At 42.3% G+C, this 22,641-nt stretch overlaps 1 protein-coding gene across 1 annotated transcript; it reads right to left on the bottom strand.

Annotated features, from left to right (window-relative positions):
- Nucleotides 1–198: 198 nt before the first annotated feature.
- LOC311102919 (adenylyltransferase and sulfurtransferase MOCS3-like) lies at nucleotides 199–22,455 on the bottom strand. The gene is made up of 13 exons (XM_084144406.1): nucleotides 22,232–22,455; nucleotides 12,443–12,575; nucleotides 8,939–9,031; nucleotides 8,540–8,660; nucleotides 5,673–5,747; nucleotides 5,381–5,498; nucleotides 5,118–5,226; nucleotides 4,975–5,037; nucleotides 4,503–4,666; nucleotides 4,099–4,146; nucleotides 3,239–3,335; nucleotides 1,274–1,381; nucleotides 199–592 (listed from the first exon to the last, which is right to left on the bottom strand). Exons 1-13 carry the CDS (start codon nucleotides 22,322–22,324, stop codon nucleotides 435–437), a joined length of 1,380 nt encoding a protein of 459 aa, XP_084000532.1. The 5' UTR covers nucleotides 22,325–22,455; the 3' UTR covers nucleotides 199–434.
- Between the last annotated feature and the right edge of the window lie 186 nt (nucleotides 22,456–22,641).

Genomic DNA, 22,641 nt, shown 5'->3' with positions numbered 1-22,641 from the left:
ATTATGGATGTATAGATGTGTAATAACTCTGTAACACATATTTCTTAAATATATAAATGTTCCCAAATAACTCGAAATGCATAATGAAGTACTATATTACCCTGCATGCCCTCAACAATAAATTGGGGTTATAAAAATAGTACAATCTGGAACAGTAACAAGGTTATGACAATGGATTACAATGTTTAGTTTTTTCTTGTACAACATTTTATTTGCCATTTAAAACACAATCTCGAAAACATGAACAGTTGATAACTGACTATTTCTTTCACTTTTCACCAGTGAGATGTAACTAATTAATCTATGAATTGTCTGCCAGGTAAGCGATACCCAATGCAACCAGCATACATAAAACAAGTTAAGGCAGAAAAACTGTCGTTATAATTACATACATTTAAGTTATGAAACCACAGTGCAGAACCTGTGACGTTGAGTCAATACTGAGGGAAAGAGGGGTCTATTTTCTGGGCCCAGGCCATTAGTCCCCCACAGATGTCCTTCGCAGTGACACAGTCCACCTCAGAGCCTGACATTCTCTCCAAGACTTGAACTGCCTTCTGGGAGTCATTACCCAGCTTACAGATCACATAAACTGCAGCAGGGAAACACAAACAGATCAAATCAAAGTGAGTAGCTTCCATTTCCTGGCTTCTCACAAGACTACGACGTCTGGCTGGCTATGCGAGACTACGTGAGTTGAATTAATAAAATGGGGAGGAAATATTCTTTGTTTGATGCTTGGCCAGAAACAGAGCCATGGCATGGTATTTTAATTCTAGTTCACTATTAGGTGTGTTATGAACATGATATGACTTATTTCACTCTTGAAACCTGAATTGATTTGAAACTTAAAAGGGTGTCATGTGTACCAGTTCAACTAAACTGTGTTAACTGTTTACCAAACAGAGTGTTTCCCAGAAATGGGCAATTAAAAGAGCTCATTAATAGCAAAATATACACAGGTTTGCTGGAAATACACTCTGCTGAAATAAAGACCATGATGAATATTCAATAAAAAGAGGCCAGCTGTTCACGATGACGGTATATTTTTGTGTTGGAAAAAGGATCACCTAGCAACTCCATCAACTCCCGTCATTGGCTGTCCAAAATAAACGAATACCCTCGCAGGACAACGCTACAGACTTAATTAGCACTCAAATTACTCCTCTTTTGTTCAGTGAATATGGAGCTGCTCCATAAGCCTAGCCACTGAAGAGCCACTGCATGTTGTGACCTGCATAGCTACATGGAGACCTATTGTCAGTCATGTTACCTGGGACCTGGGATTCACTCGACATCTGCTCTTTCACTTGGCCAATTCTCTCCTTCAGCACATGGATGTGTTCACTGTTCCTGTTCTCTAAACTGGAGAGAGGAATGTCTAGCAATGATATAAGGAAATTAAACATATTTTACCATTGAACTGAGGACAATTACTTTGATTTACTAATTCCGATCAGAACAGCTATGAAAGCACAGTGATGACTGATGTAATTCATGGAAAGTAGTATTAATATCCTCCTAACTAACTCCATATCTTTCTAATTGTACAGTGGCTTGCGAAACTATTCACCCCCCTTGGCATTTTACCTATTTTGTTGCCTTACAACCTGGAATTAAAATGGATTTTTGGGGAGTTTGTATCATTTGATTTACACAACATGCCTACCACTTTGAAGATGCAAAATATTTTTTGGGGTGAAACAAACAAGAAATAAGACAAAAAAACAGAAAACTTGAGCGTGCATAACTATTCACCTCCCCAAAGTCAATACTTTGTAGAGCCACCTTTTGCAGCAATTACAGCTGCAAGTCTCTTGGGGTATTTCTCTATAAGCTTGGCACATCTAGCCACTGAGATTATTGCCCATTCTTCAAGGCAAAACTGCTCCAGCTCCTTCAAGTTGGATGGGTTCCGCTGGTGTACAGCAATCTTTAAGTCATACCACAGATTCTCTATTGGATTGAGGTCTGGGCTTTGACTAGGATATTTAAATGTTTCCCCTTAAACCACTCAAGTGTTGCTTTAGCAGTATGCTTAGGGTCATTGTCCTGCTGGAAGGTGAACATCCGTCCCAGTCTCAAATCTCTGGAAGACTGAAACAGGTTTCCCTCAAGAATGTCCCTGTATTTAGCACCATCCATCATTCCTTCAATTCTGACCAGTTTCTCAGTCCCTGCCGATTAAAAACATCCCCGCAGCATGACGCTGCCACCACCATGCTTCACTGTGGGGATGGTGTTCTCGGGTGATGAGAGGTGTTGGGTTTGCGCCAGACATAGCGTTTTCCTTGATGGCCAAAAAGCTCAATTTTAGTCTCATCTGACCAGAGTACATTCTTCCATATGTTTGGGGAGTCTCCCACATGCCTTTTGGCGAACACCAAACGTGTTTGCTTATTTTTTTCTTTAAGCAACGGCTATTTTCTGGCCACTCTTCCGTAAAGCCCAGCTCTGTGGAGTGTACGGCTTAAAGTGGTCCTATGGACAGATACTCCAATCTCCGCTGTGGTGCTTTGCAGCTCCTTCAGGGTTATCTTTGGTCTCTTTGTTGCCTCTCTGATTAATGCCCTCCTTGCCTGGTCTGTGAGTTTTGGTGGGCGGCCCTCTCTTGGCAGGTTTGTTGTGGTGCCATAGTCTTTCCATTTTTTTATAATGGATTTAAATGGTGCTCTGTGGGATGTTCAAAGTTTCAGATATTTTTTTATAACCCAACCCTGATCTGTACTTCTCCACAACTTTGTCCCTGACCTGTTTGGAGAGCTCCTTGGTCTTCATGGTGCCGCTTGCTTGGTGGTGCCCCTTGCTTAGTGGTGTTGCAGACTCTGGGGCCTTTCAGAACAGGTGTATATATACTGAGATCATGTGACAGATCATGTGACACTTAGACTGCACACAGGTGGACTTTATTTAACTAATTATGTGACTTCTGAAGGTAATTGGTTGCACCAGATCTTATTTAGGGGCTTCATAGCAAAGGGGGTAAATACATATGCACGCACAACTTTTCCGTTATTTAATTTTTTTGAAGCAAGTTTCTTTTCTTTTTTTCACTTCACCAATTTGGACTATTTTGTGTATGTCCATTACATGAAATCCAAATAAAAATCCGTTTAAATTACAGGTTGTAATGCAACAAAATAGGAAAAACGCCAAGGGGGATGAATACTTTTGCAAGGCACTGTATATAGTTAATGGAGTACAATGACAGAACGGCATTCAGCCAGCAGAAAGATACTAAGGGAGGTGGGCAGGTGACATATATCCACCTCCACTAGAGGGCGTACGTCCAGCAGGAGATGAGCAGCCGTGTGGTCCATTATAGATTTATACTCCTGGCAACAGAAAGGAGAAATGTCAATGTTTGTCAATGGTCACCTAGAACACTTCACTTTGTTAATGACAATGTTGGGTTTAAAGGTCTGCGACATCAGAATTGAAGTTGCTAGTTTTCTGTGAGATGACACACAGATGACAAACTGCTTTGGAGAATACCTTTTCTATAACTTATGCATGGTACAACTGGTTGCCTTTTTTTAGTTGAGTTGGGTGGAGTAAGCTTAATGTTTTGTCACATTATTTCAATTATAGGAAATAAAACTGTTTCCGACTCCAGGCCTTGCATAATCACTATTATAGGCCAATCAATCATGATCTTAATCTACTCTCTCTTAATGGCTCAATTCTTTTGAAAGCTGTAATTTAGCAGAAATCCAAACAACCCCTAAACCGCCACCATTTCTGTCAGTGCCAACAAAGAAAATTGGTTATTCTTTTCCGTAGAAAACGTACAATCGCGATTTAGTCATTTCCCATTTAGGGTTGGGTCAGTGTTAAGATTTAATCTGGGTTTATGAATGCACACGAATCACAGTGTAATCATCAGTGCTCGACTAGGACTGAAATAGGTGCCGATACTCATTTTGGCTGCTGGTACTGTTTACATTTAGGTGCAGGAGCGCCACAATACTTTTGAGCTAATATTCTATAATAGCAACAGGAGCTCAAACAGTAGAACATTTGAGGTCCGGCCCAAGTCAAGCATTGGTAATCATGCAATAATCGTAAAAAAACAGAAAGTCACGGACTATACTCTACCTGCACTGATACCCTCTGGTCTTTGGAGAGAAGGTTTAGTCTTCGACACTGAAAGAAAACCCAGAAAATATTAGGTAAATATATTCAAAGCAAACATTTAAACAAAATTGTCCTATAATTAATGTAAAATGGGAATGTTATTTTGCTTTTTTAGTCCAGTAAAGCACAGAAAACTCATTTTGACATACAGTGTATAGCTATTTATCTGAATTATAGATAATGAACACATTTTCCTGGCCCAACATTCCATATGCTATGTGTATTTGCTAAGGGGTTTAAAGGTGAGTGACGACACTTTTGCCAATTCAGATTTACTTTAAAATGCTAACCCCTTGAAAGTCTTAACAATGAATATGCAGGATCAATGCTTTGCCCACAGTGTCCTCTTCTCAGTGACCCCTGACCTTATCTGTGGCAGCAGACCCACAGAACTTCTCATAGTCCACTAAGTGTGTGACAGTGGGGTTCTCTCCACACACAGCACAGCTGGCCTGCTTGGGGCGCAGCCTGATGGACCGGAACTTGACATCCTGGGCGTCAAACATCAATAGCTGTTGGCCACAGGAAGCTGTCACACTGGGTCAAGGAAGGGGCTCCTGTCTGACTGACACACATCACTATGATTCACAGCATGACCCACTTCACCTCAAAGGTCCTGCAAATCTACAGAATTTCCTCTCTTTTAGTCGAGCTTTATCAGATGGGCATGGTCATGAAGAAAAACACCCCCTTCCTTCCCATGCTAAACTGACTCATTCAGGCTTTCATTCATCCAGTCAGCACCATGACTAAGCATAAAGTGCCGTTTCATTGTACAGTAGATAAGCTGTAGTGGGGCTGTGGAGTGACACAGGGAGCTTTCACTGAGAAGGATACAGCCCTGTCCTGAGGCAATCTTCAGGACCTCCAACGCTTGGAAGCATCCCATGATCCCTGGCACTGAGACAAAAGAGTGAAACATCAACAATCAATTATTTTCTCTATCGAAGGGTGAAGACATGAATCAGAAGAGGACTCACCTACTCCTAGGACCCCTCCGTCAGAGCAGTTGGTCACCGTCTCCGGGGGTGGAGGCTTTGGGTACAGACACCTGTAGCAGGGGCCTCCACGGTAGTTATACACTGTCAACTACAGACACAGACAACAGGGGTTACTATGCACAAAGGATGAGTAACAATAAACATATGCCATTTACTAGTCAGTCATTTGTCAGACATTGATGTAAATCCAGTTAGCTTGCGGGGACTTAAATGTAGAGACTCAAATGTAATTCGATCCTTACCTGGCCCTCCATTCTCAGGGCACTGGCAGATACTAGGGGCTTGCCACTGAGGACACAGGCATCATTCACCAGATAGCGGGTGGGAACATTGTCCGAACAGTCAGCCACAATGTTGTACATGAGGTGGATAATGTCAAGGAGTAAAAATGTAGTTATTTCACCTCAGAAAGTCAGTGTTATGATAAATGTTTGACTCTCCTGGATTTGATGACACAGAAAACCTGTATGACAGACAGTAAAGTCTTTACCTCCTGTAAGATAATATAAGGCTCAAAGCTGAGAGGGAGGATACTGTTGGATGAGCTGTAAGGCGTTCTCTGGAGAGAGCTGGAGGTGGTAGGGAATGCATTCTACTGTGGAGTTCAACCTGTACACACATAAAAGGACAGAGGCCATTCACATTCAAACCAAATCTCACCCTCCCATCCCACCCCTTATATCTAACTCATTTTGGAGAGCAAGAAACTACTGCAAAGAATATTGGCTGGCTAATGTTATTTTCCTTTGAATGCCTAAAGACTAAAAGCAGCAATGAACAGTTGAAACAATAACAAAGCGTTTTCCCCACCCGTTTCGGTAAAAAGCTGAGGGATGGGGCCGGAGAAATGTAACCACTCTCAAATTCATAGACAGAGCTATGGATGCAAGGACTGAACATCCATGATATCAAAATTATAGTTTTAACCATGTTTGAGGCTATATAGTTTTTGTTTACGTTTACGTTGTTTACAAACATTGGAGTGAAATAAGCTTATATTTTGGGTTCTGATGGGGGACGACAGTAGAACTAATAGTTCATGAGGCATTTATATGATATATTATTTAAGAATCAATGGGTACATATAATTCATTTATAAATACAAAAATGGATGTAGTAACTGCTGATTTTCCCTTTAACATTCAATTGCATTACCATTCATGTACTGTATGTTCACTCCAACAAATAAAAGGGGGGACTATAGTACTATACAGTTTATCATAAGACCGCTAAATAGAACCAAATGGCTACCCGGACTACCTGCACTGATCCTTTTTTGCACTAACTCTCTTGCACAGACTATGCACGCCCACTGGACCACCCAAACCCGTCAGTCTATTCTTGTTCTGAGAAATGAAGGCTATTCCATGCGAGAAATTGCCAAGAAACTGAAGATCTCGCACAACGCTGTGTACTACTCCCTTCACAGAACAGCGCAAACTGTCTCTAACCAGACTAGAAAGAGGAGTGGGAGGCCCCGGTGCACAACTGAGCAAAAGGACAAATACATTAGTGTCACGCCCTGACTCTGGGGACTCGTATTTGTTGAGTCAGGGTGTGTATTTTCTGTGTGGTATGTACTATGTTGTATTTTCTAGGGTTAGATCTAGATCGTCTAGATCTATGTTGGCCGGTGTGGTTCCCAATCAGAGGCAGCTGTCGCTCGTTGTCTCTGATTGGGGCCCATACTTAGGTAGCCTATTGGCACTAGTGGGTTGTGGGATCTTGTTCCGTGGTAGGTATGTTTGTTTGTGTACCTTGGACTTCACGTTTCGTTTGTTTATTGTTTTGTCGGTTGTTTATTCATTAAAATAAACATGTACGCATATCACGCTGCGCCTTGGTCCGTCCCGTCTGTAAACGAACGTGACAATTAGAGTGTCTAGTTTGAGAAACAGGCGCCTCACAGGTCCTCAACTGGCAGCTTCATTACATAGTACCCGCAATATGGCTAGACAGCACTGAACACTACATGCATGTGAGAGTCTATGGCGGCAGGTAGCTTAGAGGGTAAGAGCGTTGTGCCAGTAACCGAAAGGTCGCTGGTTCTAATCCCCGAGCCGACTAGGTGAAAAATCTGTCGATGTGCCCTTAAGCAAGGCACTTAACCCTAATTGCTCATGTAAGTCGCTCTGGATAAGAGCGTCTGCTAAATGACTAAATTTTAAAAATGTAAAACACCAGTCTCAACGTCCAGTGAAGAGGCGACTCCGGGATGCTGACCTTCTAGGCAGAGTTGCAAAGAAAAAGCCATATCTCAGACTGCCCATCTTAATCTTTTCTTTTTATTGGCCAGTCTGAGATATGGCTTTTTCTTTGCAACTCTGCTTAGAAGGTCAGCATCCCGGAGTCGCCTCTTCAATGTTGACGTTGAGACTGGTGTTTTGCGGGTACTAATTAATTAAGCTGCCAGTTTTCAGCTGTGCTAACATAATTGCAAAAGGGTTTTCTAATGATCAATTAGCCTTTTAAAATGATAAACTTGGATTAGCAAACACAACGTGCCATTGAAACACAGGACTGATGGTTGCTGATAATGGGCCTCTGTACGCCTATGTAGATATTCCATTAAAAATCAGCCGTTTCCAGCTACAATAGCCATTTACAACATTAACAAATGTCTACACTGTATTTCTGATCAATTTGATGTTATTTTAATGGACAAAAAAATTGCTTTTCTTTCGAAAACAAGAACATTTCTAAGTGACCCCAAACTTTTGAATGGTAGTGTACTTACATTGACACCCCAACACACACTACATACACCCACACACAAACATACCATGCACACACATGTATACTGACACCACACAAACACACACACAGTCTATTATCTATCCTGTTTCCTAGTCACTTTAACCCTACCTATATGTACATAGCTACCTCAATTACCTCGTACCCCTGCACATCAACTCTGTTCTGGTACTCCCTGTATATAGCCATGTTACTTATACTTGTTATTGTTATTCACTGTGTATTTATTCCTCCTGTCACTATTTCTATTGGAATTTTTAACTCTGCATTGTTGGAAAACGATCCGTAACTAAGCATTTCACTGATAGTCTACACCTGGTGTTTACGAAGCATGTGACAAATACATTTGGATTTGATCTGAGAGCAAGCCGTTGCTGTTTGGGTAAATGGCACCTCCTAGTGGCCATAGCTATGATGTGGCGGTTAATCAGCACTGCAGCATCAGTGAGTGAAGTATCACAATCCGTGCTTTCAAAAATACATAAACAGAGAGAGATAGTTGAGTATTTGTGGACATTCAAAACAACAGTGTAATACAACACCATGACATTGTAGTGAGATGGCAATGAATGCACCAATTTATGGTTGTGACAGGCAAGATCGCAGTCCATGTACCAGCCTGTGCAGGCCCCAGTAGTCTCCTTTACCTTCTGACAGCGTGGGCAGCAGACTGGGCCTTGGGCTGGCCCTGGCTGTCCTCTCCATGGAGTACCTGTCTGTGCAGATTACTCAGCTCCACTTGGTCATGGTCCAGCAGACCCACACGCCCTGGGGTTATAAAGGGATGGGCCCTTTTATAACAGCGTACACACACATTAGTATTGCACATCCCTAAAGGTTAAAAGGTGTATTACATGTAGGCCTACCTAATAATTTGTTAAGTTGAGCAACTATGCCATCCTCAAATATGCCATCCTCAAATGCTATGTTGATTTGTAGCGATTCAAGGGAATTGTACATCTATATGGGTGTACAGCATATGAAATCACTGACCATTACTGAAGGTATAACTTACTGCTATTCTCTCTGCCCACATTTTTACCTACCGATTCCTGCTGCAGCTAGATACTGTGCCAGGGGGCAGCCTAGTCCTCCACACCCTACAACCAGCACTGATGTCTGGGAGAGGTTCAGCTGACCTGCAGAGAGTAAAGGATGTGTTCAATAAGGTGTTCAATAATGTTACACTCGGGATCGCAACTTTCACTGGAGACGGGGGTCCCGCCAGTTTTATCATTGGAATGTAATACAAAACATGGCAACAGTGTGCTTTAGGACCATGCGGACGGCTCCGAGCGGTCGGTAGGCTGTTTGGAGTGTTTATCCGACTGGATAAAAATATATATACAGTACCAGTCAAAAGTTTGGACACACCTACTCATTCAAGGTTCTTTCTTTATTTTTACTATTTTCTACATTGTAGAATAATAGTGAAGACATCAAAACTATGAAATAACACATATGGTATCATGTAGTAACGAAAAAAGTGTTAAATAAATCAAAATATATTTTATATTTGAGATTCTTCAAATAGCCACCCTTTGCTTTGATGACAGCTTTGCACACTCTTGGTAGTCTCTCAACCAGCTTCACCTGAATGCTTTTCCAACAGTCTTTGAAGGAGTTCCCACACATGCTGAGCACTTCTTGGTTGCTTTTCCTCCGACTCATCCCAAACCATCTCAATTGGGTTGAGGTCTGGGGATTGATGCGGCCAGGTCATCTGATGCAGCACTCCATCACTCTCCTTCTTGGTAAAATAGCCCTTACACAGCCTGGAGGTGTGTTGGGTCATTGTCCTGTTGAAAATCAAATGATAGTCCCACTAAGCCCAAACCAGATGGGATGGCGTATCGCTGCAGAATGCTGTGGTAGTCATGCTGGTTAAGTGTGCCTTGAATTCTAAATAAATCACAGACAGTGTCACCAACAAAGCACCCCCACACCATAACACCTCCTCCTCCATGCTTTATGGTGGGAAATACACATGCTGAGATTATCCGTTCACCCACACCGCGTCTCACAAAGACACGGCGGTTGGAACCAAAGATCTTCAATTAGGACTCCAGACGAAAGGACACATTTCCACCGGTCTAATGTCCATTGCTCGTGTTTCTTGGCCAAAGCAGGTCTCTTCTTCTTATTGGTGTCCTTTGGTAGTGGTTTCTTTGCAGCAATTCGACCATGAAGGCCTGATTCACACAGTCCCCTCTGAATAGTTGATGTTGAGATGTGTGTGTGACTTGGACTCTGTGACGCATTTATTTGGGCTGCAATTTCTGAGGCTGGTAAGTCTAATGAACTTATCCTCTGCAGCAGAGGTAACTCTAGGTCTTCCATTCCTGTGGTAGTCCTCATGAGAGCCAGTTTCATCATAGCGCTTGACGGTTTTTGCGACTGCAATTGAAGAAACTTTAAAAGTTCTTGAAATTTTCCATATTGACTTCATGTCTTAAAGTAATGATGGACTGTCGTTTCTCTTTGCTTATTTGAGCTGTTCTTGCCATAATATGGACTTGGTCTTTTACCAAATAGGGCTATCTTCTGACTTCTGCAATTTATTGCCCTGGCCACATCTGCAGTCCTCATGCCTCCTTGCAGCATGCCTAAGGCACATTCACGCAGATGAACAGGGACCCTGGGCATCTTTCTTTTGGTGTTTTTCAGTCAGTAGAAAGGCCTCTTTAGTGTCCTAAGTTTTCATAACTGTGACCTTAATTGCCTACCGTGTCTTAACGACCGTTCCACAGGTGCATGTTCATTAATTGTTTATGGTTCATTGAACAAGCATGGGAAACAGTGTTTAAACCCTTTACAATGAAGATCTGTGAAGTTATTTGTATTTTTACCAATTAGTTTATATATACAGTGCATTCGGAAAGTATTCAGACCCCTTGACTTTTTCCACATTTTGTTACGTTACAGCCTTATTCTAAAATGTATTACATTGTTTTATTCCATCATCAATCTAAACACAATACCCCATAATGACAAAGCAAAAACAGGTTTGTAGAAATGTTAATTTATTAAAAATAAAAAACTGAAATATCACATTTACATTAATATTCAGACCCTTTACTCAGAACTTTGTTGAAGCATCTTTGCCAGCGATTACAGCATCAAGTCTTCTTGGGTATGGCGCTACAAGCTTGGCACACCTGTAATTGGGGAGTTTCTCCCATTCTTCTCTGCAAATGGGGAGCGTTGCTGCACAGCTATTTTCAGGTCTCTCCAGAGATGTTAGATCGGGTTCAAGTCCGGGTTTTGGCTGGGCCACTCAAGGACATTCAGAGACTTGTCCCGAAGCCACTCCTGCGTTGTCTTGGCTGTGTGCATAGGGTCATTGTCCTTTTGGAAGGTGAACCTTCGCCCCAGTCTGAGGTCATGAGCGTTCTGGAGCAGGTTTTTATCAAGGATCTCTCTGTACTTTGCTCCGTTCATCTTTGCCTCGATCCTGACTAGACTCCCAGTCCCTGCCGCTGAAAAACATCCCCACAGCATGATGCTGCCACCACCATGCTTCACCGTAGGGATGGTGCCAGGTTTTCTCCAGATGTGACGCTTGGCATTCAGGCCAAAGAGTTCAATTTTGGTTTCATCAGACCAGAGAATCTTGTTTCTCATGGTCTGAGATTATTTAGGTGCCTTTTGGCAAACTCCAAGCGGGCTGTCATGTGCCTTTTACTGAGGAGTGGCTTCCGTCTGACCAATCTACCATAAAGGCCTGATTGGTGGAGTGCTGCAGAGATGGTTGTCCTTCTGGAAGGTTCTCCCATCTCCACAGAGGAACTCTAGAGCTCTGTCAGAGTGGCCATCAGGTTCTTGGTCACCTTCCTGACCAAGGCCCTTCTCCCCCGATTGCTCAGTTTGACCTGGCGGCCAGCTCTAGGAAGAGTCTTGGTGGTTCCAAATTTCTTCCATTTAAGAATGATGGAGGCCACTGTGTTCTTGGGGACCTTCAATGCTGCAGAAATGTTTTGGTACCCTTCCCCAGATCTGTGCCTCAAAACAATCCTGTCTCGGAGCTCTACGGACAATTCCTTCGACCTCATGGCTTGGTTTTTGCTCTGACATGCACTGCCAACAGCGGGACCTTATATAGACAGGTGTGTGCCTTTCCAAATCATGTCCAATCAATTGAATTTACCACAGGTGGACACCAATCAAGTTGTAGAAACATCTCAAGGATGATCAATGGAAACAGGATGCACCTGAGCTCAATTTCGAGTCTCATAGCAAAGGGTCTGAATACTTATGTAAATAAGGTATTTCTGTTATTTATTTTTACTGAATTTGCAAAAAAATAATTTTCTTCGTCATTATGGGGTATTGTGTGTTGATTGCTGAGGAGTTTTATTTATTTAATCAATTTTAGAATAAGGCTGTAACGTAATAAAATGTGGATAAAGTCAAGGGGTCTGAACACTTTCCTAAGGCACTGTTTATATATAGTTATGCCCCCCCCCCACTTCTAAAACCGAAGTTGCACCCCTGATTACACTAAATGAATACCCTTATTTCAGAGGTTGGGTGAAAGCTGTCATTATTACCTTGTACACCCAGCTCTGGCAGTAGAAGCTGTCTGCTGTAGCGCATGATGTCTTCATTGGACAGGGCTGCCTTGGGTTTCAGAGGTGGAAGTGTTGTCACTTTCTCCTGCAGCTGCAGACCTGTCAAACATTTCTGATTTCAGTGGAGAAAAGAAGGAGAGAGTGTATGGTTTATTTAGTGGTTCAGAATAAAAGTTGTGGTTATTATAGACAATCTGAAATGTCACTTTATAACCAAATGTTATGTTGACAAGTGCTAGAAAGTCAACTGAATTGTAGGCTAACTGGTCTCACAAGGCTATCCTTCCAAATCTGGTCTTGTTGACTCAAACCCATAGAGAATGATAGAGGACTCTTATTAGTATCTGTCCCATTATGGCGTCTGCGTACCGGCAGCGCCATTAAGGCAACTTAGTAGTCAATTTTCTTCTACTACTTCTATGAGTTGGTAAACAAACTGACAGTGTGCTTACTGCCACCTGGAGTGTGTTGTTTCAACAGGTATAAAGCCAAGGTTGGCGATTTACTGCCACTTGCAGTTATGGAATGTTTGAGCACGATCATAATTAATTGGCTGATCCCTCCTGATGACCCAGATGGAATTATGTGATCCTTCCCACTAGGGGTGTGAATGTTTAAACATTAAAACGAAGTTGGGATCCTTAACGTTAAGAAAAATCCCTCACCGAAAAACAATGTTTTTTGTTTTTTCCCCCCACTTAATTAAAAGCACAGTGCAGTTATCACAAAACATATTATTTTTTGTATTATAGTTGATAGGCTATAAAGGCCTGGGAAAGTTGTGTAATTCAAATAAAACCAAAGAGGAAGAGGCGAACTTTAGGCTACTTTGATGAATTTGCAAGGCATGCAACACAAGACATTGTGAGATGCAGATTACCAAAACATGAGCACGCGTCTGCCTGCCCCTCCTCTCTCCCTCACGCTGGCCTGCCAGCCCCTCCTCTCACTCCCTCACGCTGGCCTGCCTGCCTGCCCCTCCTCTCTTTCCCTCACGCTGGCCTGCCAGCCCCTCCTCTCAATGTTGCCGGGATACAGAGGTATCTTCGGGCCAGTCTTGCGAGCTCGGGGAAGCCTACTCTTCGTTTTTTGCCTCATAATATGAAATTACAGTAGGCTACCGGTAGCCTTTATCGATGACCCCTTTCAGACATAATGGAATGTGGCCCCTTGAAAGTGCCTCGGCTACGGCATGTTTGCTTGTCTGTCTGTTAGGGTAGGCTACTTTTAAATACTGACACGAAACCTTCTCTGGACATATGAACAGGTATTTATTTTACTTGTCTGTAAAGGAATGAGACTTCTGAAGCGGTACTAACATCCACCAGACATGTCACCCACTGAGCATGTTTGGGATGCTCTGGATCGACATGTACGACAGCGTGTTACACTTCCCGCCAATATCCAGCAACTTCGCACAGCCATTGAAGAGGAGTGGGACAACATTCCACAGGCCACAATCAACAGCTTGATCAACTCTATGCGAAGGAGATGTCGCGCTGAACGAGGCAAATGGTTGTCAGACCAGATACTGACTGGTTTTCTGATCCACGCCCCTACCTTTTTTTAAAGGTATCTGTGACCAACAGATGCATATCTGTATTCCCAGTCATGTGAAATCCATAGATTAGGGCCTAATGAATTTATTTCAATTGACTGATTTCCTTATATGAACTGTAACTCAGTAAAATGCATATCTGTGGTCCTCTGTAGCTCAGCTGGTAGAGCACGGCGCTTGTAACGCCAAGGTAGTGGGTTCGATCCCCGGGACCACCCATACACACAAAAAAAAAAATATGCACGCATGACTGTAAGTCGCTTTGGATAAAAGCGTCTGCTAAATGGCATATTATTATTATTATAAAATACTTGAAATTGTTGCATGTTGCATTTATATTTTGTTCAGTGTACTTTAAAGTTTGTTAAATACCGTGACTTACCAAGACATTTAGTAGAAATAAAACATACCTAGCTACCATACCATAAAAAACAGCATAAAAAACAACTCAGCAACACATCAATCAGCTATGTTTATTGTTATTAGGGAAAAAATACATTTTATGCCATAGCAGAATTCTATAGTCACTTTTTTTAAATGTCTGAAAAGTTACCAATTGTCACTATCAACATGTTACTGTAGCTGCGTTCTATGTCTGTAATGGGTTGCGGTAGATATAACTTCCTTGCCCAGCACTAGCTGTCATACATATGTTATGACCTTCTTGATCCAAACCAGTCAGGTTTCAGGACTGGTCATTCAACTGAGACTGCTCTTCTCTGTGTCACGGAGGCTCTCCGCACTGCTAAAGCTAACTCTCTCTCCTCTGCTCTTGTCCTTCTAGACCTGTCTGCTGCCTTTGATACTGTGAACCATCAGATCCTCCTCTCCACCCTCTCCGAGCTGGGCATCTCCGGCGCGGCTCACTCCTGGATTGCGTCCTACCTGACCGGTCGCTCCTACCAAGTGGCGTGGCGAGAAGCTGTCTCCGCACCACGTGCTCTCACCACTGGTGTCCCCCAGGGCTCAGTTCTAGGCCCTCTCCTTTTCTCCCTATACACCAAGTCACTTGGCTCTGTCATATCCTCACATGGCCTCTCCTATCATTGCTACGCTGACGATACACAACTAATCTTCTCCTTTCCCCCTTCTGATAACCAGGTGGCGAATCGCATCTCTGCATGTCTGGCAGACATATCAGTATGGATGACGGATCACCACCTCAAGCTGAACCCTGGCAAGACGGAGCTGCTCTTCCTCCCGGGGAAGGACTGCCCGTTCCATGATCTCGCCATCACGGTTGACAACTCCGTTGTGTCCTCCTCCCAGAGTGCGAAGAGCCTTGGCGTGACCCTGGACAACACCCTGTCGTTCTCCGCTAACATCAAGGCGGTGACCCGCTCCTGCAGGTTCATGCTCTACAACATTCGGAGAGTACGACCCTGCCTTACACAGGAAGCGGCACAGGTCCTAATCCAGGCACTTGTCATCTCCCGTCTGGATTACTGCAACTCGCTGTTGGCTGGCCTCCCTGCCTGTGCCATTAAACCCCTACAACTCATCCAGAATGCCGCAGCCCGTCTGGTGTTCAACCTTCCCAAGTTCTCTCACGTCACCCCCCTCCTCCGCACACTCCACTGGCTTCCAGTTGAAGCTCGCATCCGTTACAAGACCATGGTGCTTGCCTATGGAGCAGTGAGGGGAACGGCACCTCTGTACCTTCGGGCTCTGATCAGTCCCTACACCCAAACGAGGGCATTGCGTTCATCCACCTCTGGCCTGCTGGCTCCCCTTCCTCTGCGGAAGCATAGTTCCCGCTCAGCAGTGGCGGTTTTACACGGAGGCCGGGGGAGGCCCGTGCCTCCCTGGAAATGTCCCTGGCCACCCCTGTGGCCCCCCCGTGCTGACCAAATAAAAAATTATGAATTTATAACTATTTTACACGCGAGCGCCAAAAGCGGAACTAATGCAACGCTCTACACGGCAACGTTCTACACGGGTAAATTAGAGTGGCGCACCCAAAAACTGTATCCTGCCATCTGCCTGCCTGCCACGTGTGGTGCTGCTTCGGTGAATGAGAGCTCAGCAACTACTATTTGCGAGAGGAGCTACGATTTGCAGGAGTCGAAGGTAAGAAAAAGATTTAATATCATAAGTGACTTGTTGTTCTTGCACATAGCCTACATGTTCCTTTTGTTCCTCACACATAAATCAAATCAAGTTTTTAAATGTCTGGTCTCGATTTGTTTAGAAATGTAATCATATCTAAGCAAACTCATCGAAGCAGAAGCAAATATCCAAATGTTAGTAGGCTATCCTTGCTAGGTCTACACAATGTTGTGATGTTAACCACGTAACTTCATCCGTCTTGGCTGTTGCATCGCGATAACAAATACATTTTTAGTAAAGTAATCAACAGGTTATCTGCCAGTGTTAAGTAGGGAGGGATGGTTAGGTAACAAAATGTAATGCATGCCCCTACGTTTTTTCTTCTTCTAATAGTTATCATGAAACGAGGAAGGGACATAAAGTCATTTTTTGCCCCAGCAAACAAAAAAGTGAGAGAAACAAATCGAGGTTTTGAGAAAGTTGAGGAAGAGGGAGAGCCAGCATGTGATGAAAGTGAGGGGTCTGACAAAGAGAGGGAAATTCCAGAGGGTGAGGAGGATGAAGAAGAGGGTGAGGAGGATGAAGAAGAGGGTGAGGAGAATGAAGAAGAGGGCGAGGAGAATGAAGAAGAGGGTGAGAAGCATGAAGAAGAAAGCATACAGGGACAGAGAGATGAACAGCCAGAGGGACAGCAAGTGGATCCATGTGGATCAAGTACTGCACCATCAGGTTTGTGATGAGGAAGGTTCTTACTATTTGCAAAGCAATGCAATTACAATGTAATGGTAGGCCTGCTGGGTGTCCTTAAAATGCTGCTTTCTGCTGTTAATTCTTTTTTGTGTCAATATGGCTCTGTTTTTTTTTTAAAGTAAATACTTTGCCTACATTTTGAAATACATGCAGATATACACTAAATAAATGTTGTAGTTGTGCCCTATGTTTACTGTCCATCTTCTTCAGATATCAGCAAGTCTAAGTATGACGTACCAGTACAGCCGAACTTGAAGATATTCCCAACCACACTGATGGGGGACAGAAGACGAAGCTTCAGACCAAACTGGTACACTACTCATCCATGGCTTGAGTATTCTGTAATGACGGACTCTACATGTTGCTATGCATGTAGACATTTTAGCACACCAAATGCCCCAGACACCGTTTTTGTTTCAACACCTGGTTTTACAAACTGGAAAAAGGCAACTATGAGAAATGCAGGGTTTTCACTACATGCAAAGTCTGAACGACACAAGTGTGCAATGATCGCATGGAGGGATTATCAAAGAGCTGTTAGAACTGACGCAACACTAACAGATCTCCTTGACAAAGAACACACTAAACAAGTACAAGAAAATCAGGCATACATTAAAACAGTTGGGGAAGTGCTGTTGCTTACAGCTACACAAAACATAGCACAAAGAGGACATGATGAATCTGAAGGGTCCACTAACAAAGGAAACTTTAGGGAAATTCTTAACACAGTTGCTAACCACGACCAACTTGTTAAGAGAAGATTAACTTCCATTCACAATGCAAAGTACACAAGCAAGATCATCCAGAATGAGGTTTTGGGTTGTTTGGCAGAAATGGTTCGGTCTGAAATCATAGAAGAAGTGAAGAAAAGTGAGGTTTTTAGCGTCATGGCAGATGAAACAAAGGATATTTCAAAAAAAGAACAGATGTCCTTCACACTCAGGTACTATTACAATGGGGCCATTAAGGAGAGTTTTCTCCATTTTGAATCTGCAGAGAGGTTAGATGCAGCAGGGCTTACTGGAAAAATAGTACACTTACTGGAACGTTATGGCCTGGACTACAAAAATAACCTCGTAGGCCAAGCGTACGATGGCGCTGCCGTTATGAGCGGTAAGCATTCAGGGGTTCAGGCAAGGATCAAAGAACAGGCTAAATTTGCCTTCTACGTCCATTGTAGTGCTCATTGTCTGAATTTAGTGTTAGTTGATGTAGTCAAAAGTGTCCCAGAAACGGAGGAGTTTTTTTCTTTGTTACAGAGTCTTTATATGTTTACTTCTTCCTCATATGTGCACCCAAAATGGCTGTCTCTCCAAAGAGAAATGTATGGCAGAACCAGAGAGCTGCAACGTTTAAGCGACACACGTTGGTCATGCCGATTTCTAGCCCTACGTAATATCATGGACACTCTACCTGCCCTTAAACGACTACTGCAAGAGATTGCTCAAGAACGTCATGGTGAAAGAACTGTTGAGGCCCGAGGTCTTCTTGCTCAAATTGACCTAGAATTTGTTGTGCATCTTGTTACTCTGCGTAAGTTGTTTGGGGAGACAAAGCTATTGTCTGACATGTTACAGTCACAAACTGTTGATCTGTCAAGTGCTGTTGACTTAGTAAATGCTTTAGTCCTGACATTGAAAGACCACAGGCAGGAGTCTTTCTTTGATGAGTTGTGGGATGAAGCATTGAATATTTGTGAGCAGTGTGATTCTGCAACAAGGTCAGTGGCGAAACGTCAGAAAATGCTGAGCTCTAGACTCAGTGGCTACTGCACGCTAAGCACTGTTGGTCAGAGGGAGGTAGAACGTGACAAAGATATGTTTCTCACATCATTTTTCTATCCTGTAATTGACAGCATGCTCAATGAGTTGAACAGACGTTTCTCCAATACAAACTGTGAGCTCATGAGAAGCATACAGTCTCTCAGTCCCCAGAGTGATACCTTTTTAAAGGAGAGCAATGTTTTTTCATTTGGCCGTTTGTATAATGCAGACATTGATGATTTAGGGCATGAGCTCCATCAATTTAAGAGAGTTTTGGACAGAAAAATACAGAGTGGTGAAGTCAAAAAGCCATGCAGTACAGTTGAGCTGGTTTGTTTTATTGAGCCATACAGGGAAGTTTTCTTTGAGCTCTTTAGACTGTGCAAGATTGCTGTAACCCTTCCTGTAAGCTCAGCCTCTTGCGAACGCAGTTTCTCCACACTGAAACTGATAAAAACCTTCCTGCGGTCCACCACTAGTGATGAGAGACTCAGTGATCTTGGTGTCCTGAGCATAGAGTCCAGAAGGGCCAAGGCTCTGGATCTTGATGTATTTGTGGACCGTTTTGCCAGACAGCACAACCGCCGTATCCTGTTGCTGTAGTGTATCTATATGATATATACGCTAGTAGCGTATGAGTGCCGCTGTGAGGAAAAAGAGATATAATGAACAATAAAACAACAAGCTTGAGCTTCTTAAGACACGGTGGGTTTATCTGTTCTCAATACCACCGGTAAAATGAATGGAGTTAGTCTGGTGTCCACATGAAGTTACGTGTGTAGACAAAGAGTCTGGTGTCCATATGAAGTTACATGTGTAGACAGAGACAGTCTGGTGTCCATATGAAGTTACATGTGTAGACAGAGACAGTCTGGTGCCCATATGAAGTTAAATGTGTAAACAAAGACAGTCTGGTGTCCATATGAAGTTACATGTGTAGACAGAGACAGTCTGGTGCCCATATGAAGTTAAATGTGTAAACAAAGACAGTCTGGTGTCCATATGAAGTTACATGTGTAGACAGAGACAGTCTGGTGCCCATATGAAGTTACATGTGTAGACAAAGAGTCTGGTGTCCATATGAAGTTACATGTGTAAACAGAGACGGTCTGGGGTCCATATGAAGTTAGATGTGTAGACAAAGACAGTCTGGTGTCCACATGAAGTTACATGTGTCTACTTAGATGAACCCACCGTGTCTTAAGAAGCTGAAGCTTGTTTTATTTTTCATTTTACATCATCTATCTTTTTTTCCTCACAGTACCAGTAGTTCCACACACTACTAGAGTGTATGTATGTTTGTATGTATGTATATATATCCCACCAATCCTCTCTCAAGAGGTTTTCAAAAAGGGGCAAACTCATGTCTCAAGACCTGCTTCTGTTGGTTCCCCTCTCCTGCCTGTAACTTTCCATCCACATCCCCAAAGTTTTGTGGCCCATTATGACATCACTCCATTAAGTGATTGCTGCATGTACTGCTCTAAGGAAACACTTCTCTCTCTCTCTCTCTCTCTCTCTCTCTCTCTCTCTCTCTCTCTCTCTCTCGATAGATAGATAGATAGAGTTTATGATTTTATTCTTTTGAATTATCTCTGCCAAACATCTATGTACTACAAATCTTCAAGCTCCACAGATGTTTTATGGCATCCACTAAACCTCTTTAGATATTTGTAAATTATACAGTGTGATACCTTTCAACGAAAGTTTATTTTATTTTTTACCAACTATGATTTTTCCTTTTGAAAACAAGCAAAGCAAGAAAAAAAAGAAACAAAATCACTCCAATCATTGCACACTTGTGTCGTTCAGACTTTGCAGGTCCAGCTTTGACATGATGATCTAACTAACACTAATATTGTAACTAATATTGTAACTGAAATATGTATGATCCTATGATGAGCGATTGCTTACTTCCCTTTCACTCTTAAAAAATTACTGAAAAAAAATGTGTATAAAAAGGTATATGTAGTATATGTTTGTTTAGTGAGCATTCATGCTGTCATTTTTTCCTAATGTGAACTATGGTGGAAATGTGCTGTCCTAAATGGACTTGCCCATATATGTTGTAAAGCCTTTTTTTGTACACCTGCTCATCAACTGACAGTGAAGTACACAAAGACACAGACACACACACACACACACACACAGACACCTGTAATATTCTTGTTTTCATGTTGTTGCTGATATCCATCAGTGTTGTTCATATTGCTACATTGTGTTGACATGATTGTTGCTTTTAAACTAATGTTAACTTAATGTTTATTGTCTGCATCCTATTGGACTACTGGATGTTAATGTGTAACACGTTTCCCTGTTTATGTGCTTTAGCAATACTGTATGTCAATATGGTCATGCTAGTAAAGCCTCTTTGAATTGAATTTCTTTTCTGATTTGGTTTATTTTACCTAAATGGATACAGGGTAGTGTGTTTTGTTTATAAATCACTCAGAAAGTTTTCTTTCTTAAAACAAAATGTGGAATCAACTGTCCACAGTAGTGGGGCTTCCATAAATAGGAAATGGCACATTGTTGTACCCTTTGTTGTATCCTGGAGTTTTGTTCACATTGAATATGAACCCTGTATTTGTACCCTGTACTTTTTAATTTTTTTTTATTTATTTATTTTTTCATTTTTATGGCACTATCTCTCTTGCATCTGCACTCTTGTACAAAATACGTGTTATAATAAATGTCATATGATTTTAAAGTAAAATAAAGTTTATAATCTTTGAATATCATGTGTTGCCAGTTTTTTTATGTGTGCCCCCCTGATTAAACACTGGCCCCTCCTTGGCCCCCCTAGTAAAATGTGTCTAGAACCGCCACTGATGAACTGTAACTCAGTAAAATGCATATCTGTGGTCCTCTGTAGCTCAGCTGGTAGAGCACGGCGCTTGTAACGCCAAGGTAGTGGGTTCGATCCCCGGGACCACCCATACACAAAAAAAAATATTTATGCACACATGACTGTAAGTCGCTTTGGATAAAAGCGTCTGCTAAATGGCATATTATTATTATTATTATTAAATACTTGAAATTGTTGCATGTTGCATTTATATTTTGTTCAGTGTACTTTAAAGTTTGTTAAATACCGTGACTTACCAAGACATTTAGTAGAAATAAAACATACCTAGCTACCATACCATAGTTACCAATTGTCACTATCAACATGTTACTGTAGCTGCGTTCTATGTCTGTAATGGGTTGCGGTAGATATAACTTCCTTGCCCAGCACTAGCTGTCATACATATGTTATAGGACCATTATTCTGCATTGTAAATTGACATGTATTTTTTCTTATAATTTTAACGGAAAACCGATAAAACAATGGCAATGTAAACGTTAAGCAACATTTTCCATTTGTCACATACCTACTGCCCACCCAGTTGACTACTTAAAAATGGAGTAAATCCTCAATAGCGCTGCCCATGCTAAGACAAGCTTTTGGGCACAAGAGTCCTCTATCTATCTCTATGCTCAAACCAAAGACGTCTTCCTCACTGCTTAAACCATCCAAAATATTTGCCCATACTCTGAACCATGTAGCTAGATTGTAACTTGCTCTGCTGCTAAATAGCCACAGCAAGCCCTAGGCTACAGCTAACTAGCCTACTGGTATTCAATCAATGTAAAAAGGAAACCTACCTTTTCTAATTGTGCCAGTTTATCCTTCAATGCAACTATCTCTTTTTCTTTTTCCATAAGTCGTGACTTCAAACAGGAAACCTCTTCCGCCATTGCTGCAATACGATATAGGACACGTGGGATACAAAACGGTTACAATGTTAGCGAAATAATGCCACAATCTTACTTATTGCAACTGTTTTAGTGATTAATGTATGTTGTCCTTTGTAAAAGTCGGACTAGGCACTTCCTGGTCTACAGAAGAGACCCCACGTGGAATGAGACCACGTGCCAGTTGGGGGTGCGTTCCCAATGACTGTAGCCTATTCCCGCGCCACATCGAATCAAGCGGGAGATCAAGGCACTGCATGCACTGTGGTCGCTGAGCAGTTCAGTTCCCACAGTTTGATTACTTTACTATAGGAAAGTAG

This window comes from Coregonus lavaretus (assembly GCF_964263955.1).
Source record: "Coregonus lavaretus genome assembly, chromosome: 27".
Classification (NCBI taxonomy): domain Eukaryota; kingdom Metazoa; phylum Chordata; class Actinopteri; order Salmoniformes; family Salmonidae; genus Coregonus; species Coregonus lavaretus.
Note: the sequence above shows the minus strand (reverse complement) of the source record. Positions and strands in the feature narration are given on the sequence as shown.

Bases quoted from the DNA above. Each gene is read 5' to 3' on its own strand.
- LOC311102919 (XM_084144406.1), bottom strand. From the start codon at position 22,324: ATGGCGGAAGAGGTTTCCTGTTTGAAGTCACGACTTATGGAAAAAGAA. The intron at 12,576-22,231 runs GTAGGTTTCCTT...CACTGAAATCAG, and splicing joins AACTGGCACAATTAGAAAAG to AAATGTTTGACAGGTCTGCA. The intron at 593-1,273 runs GTAACATGACTG...TCCCTGCTGCAG, and splicing joins GAGTGAATCCCAGGTCCCAG to TTTATGTGATCTGTAAGCTG.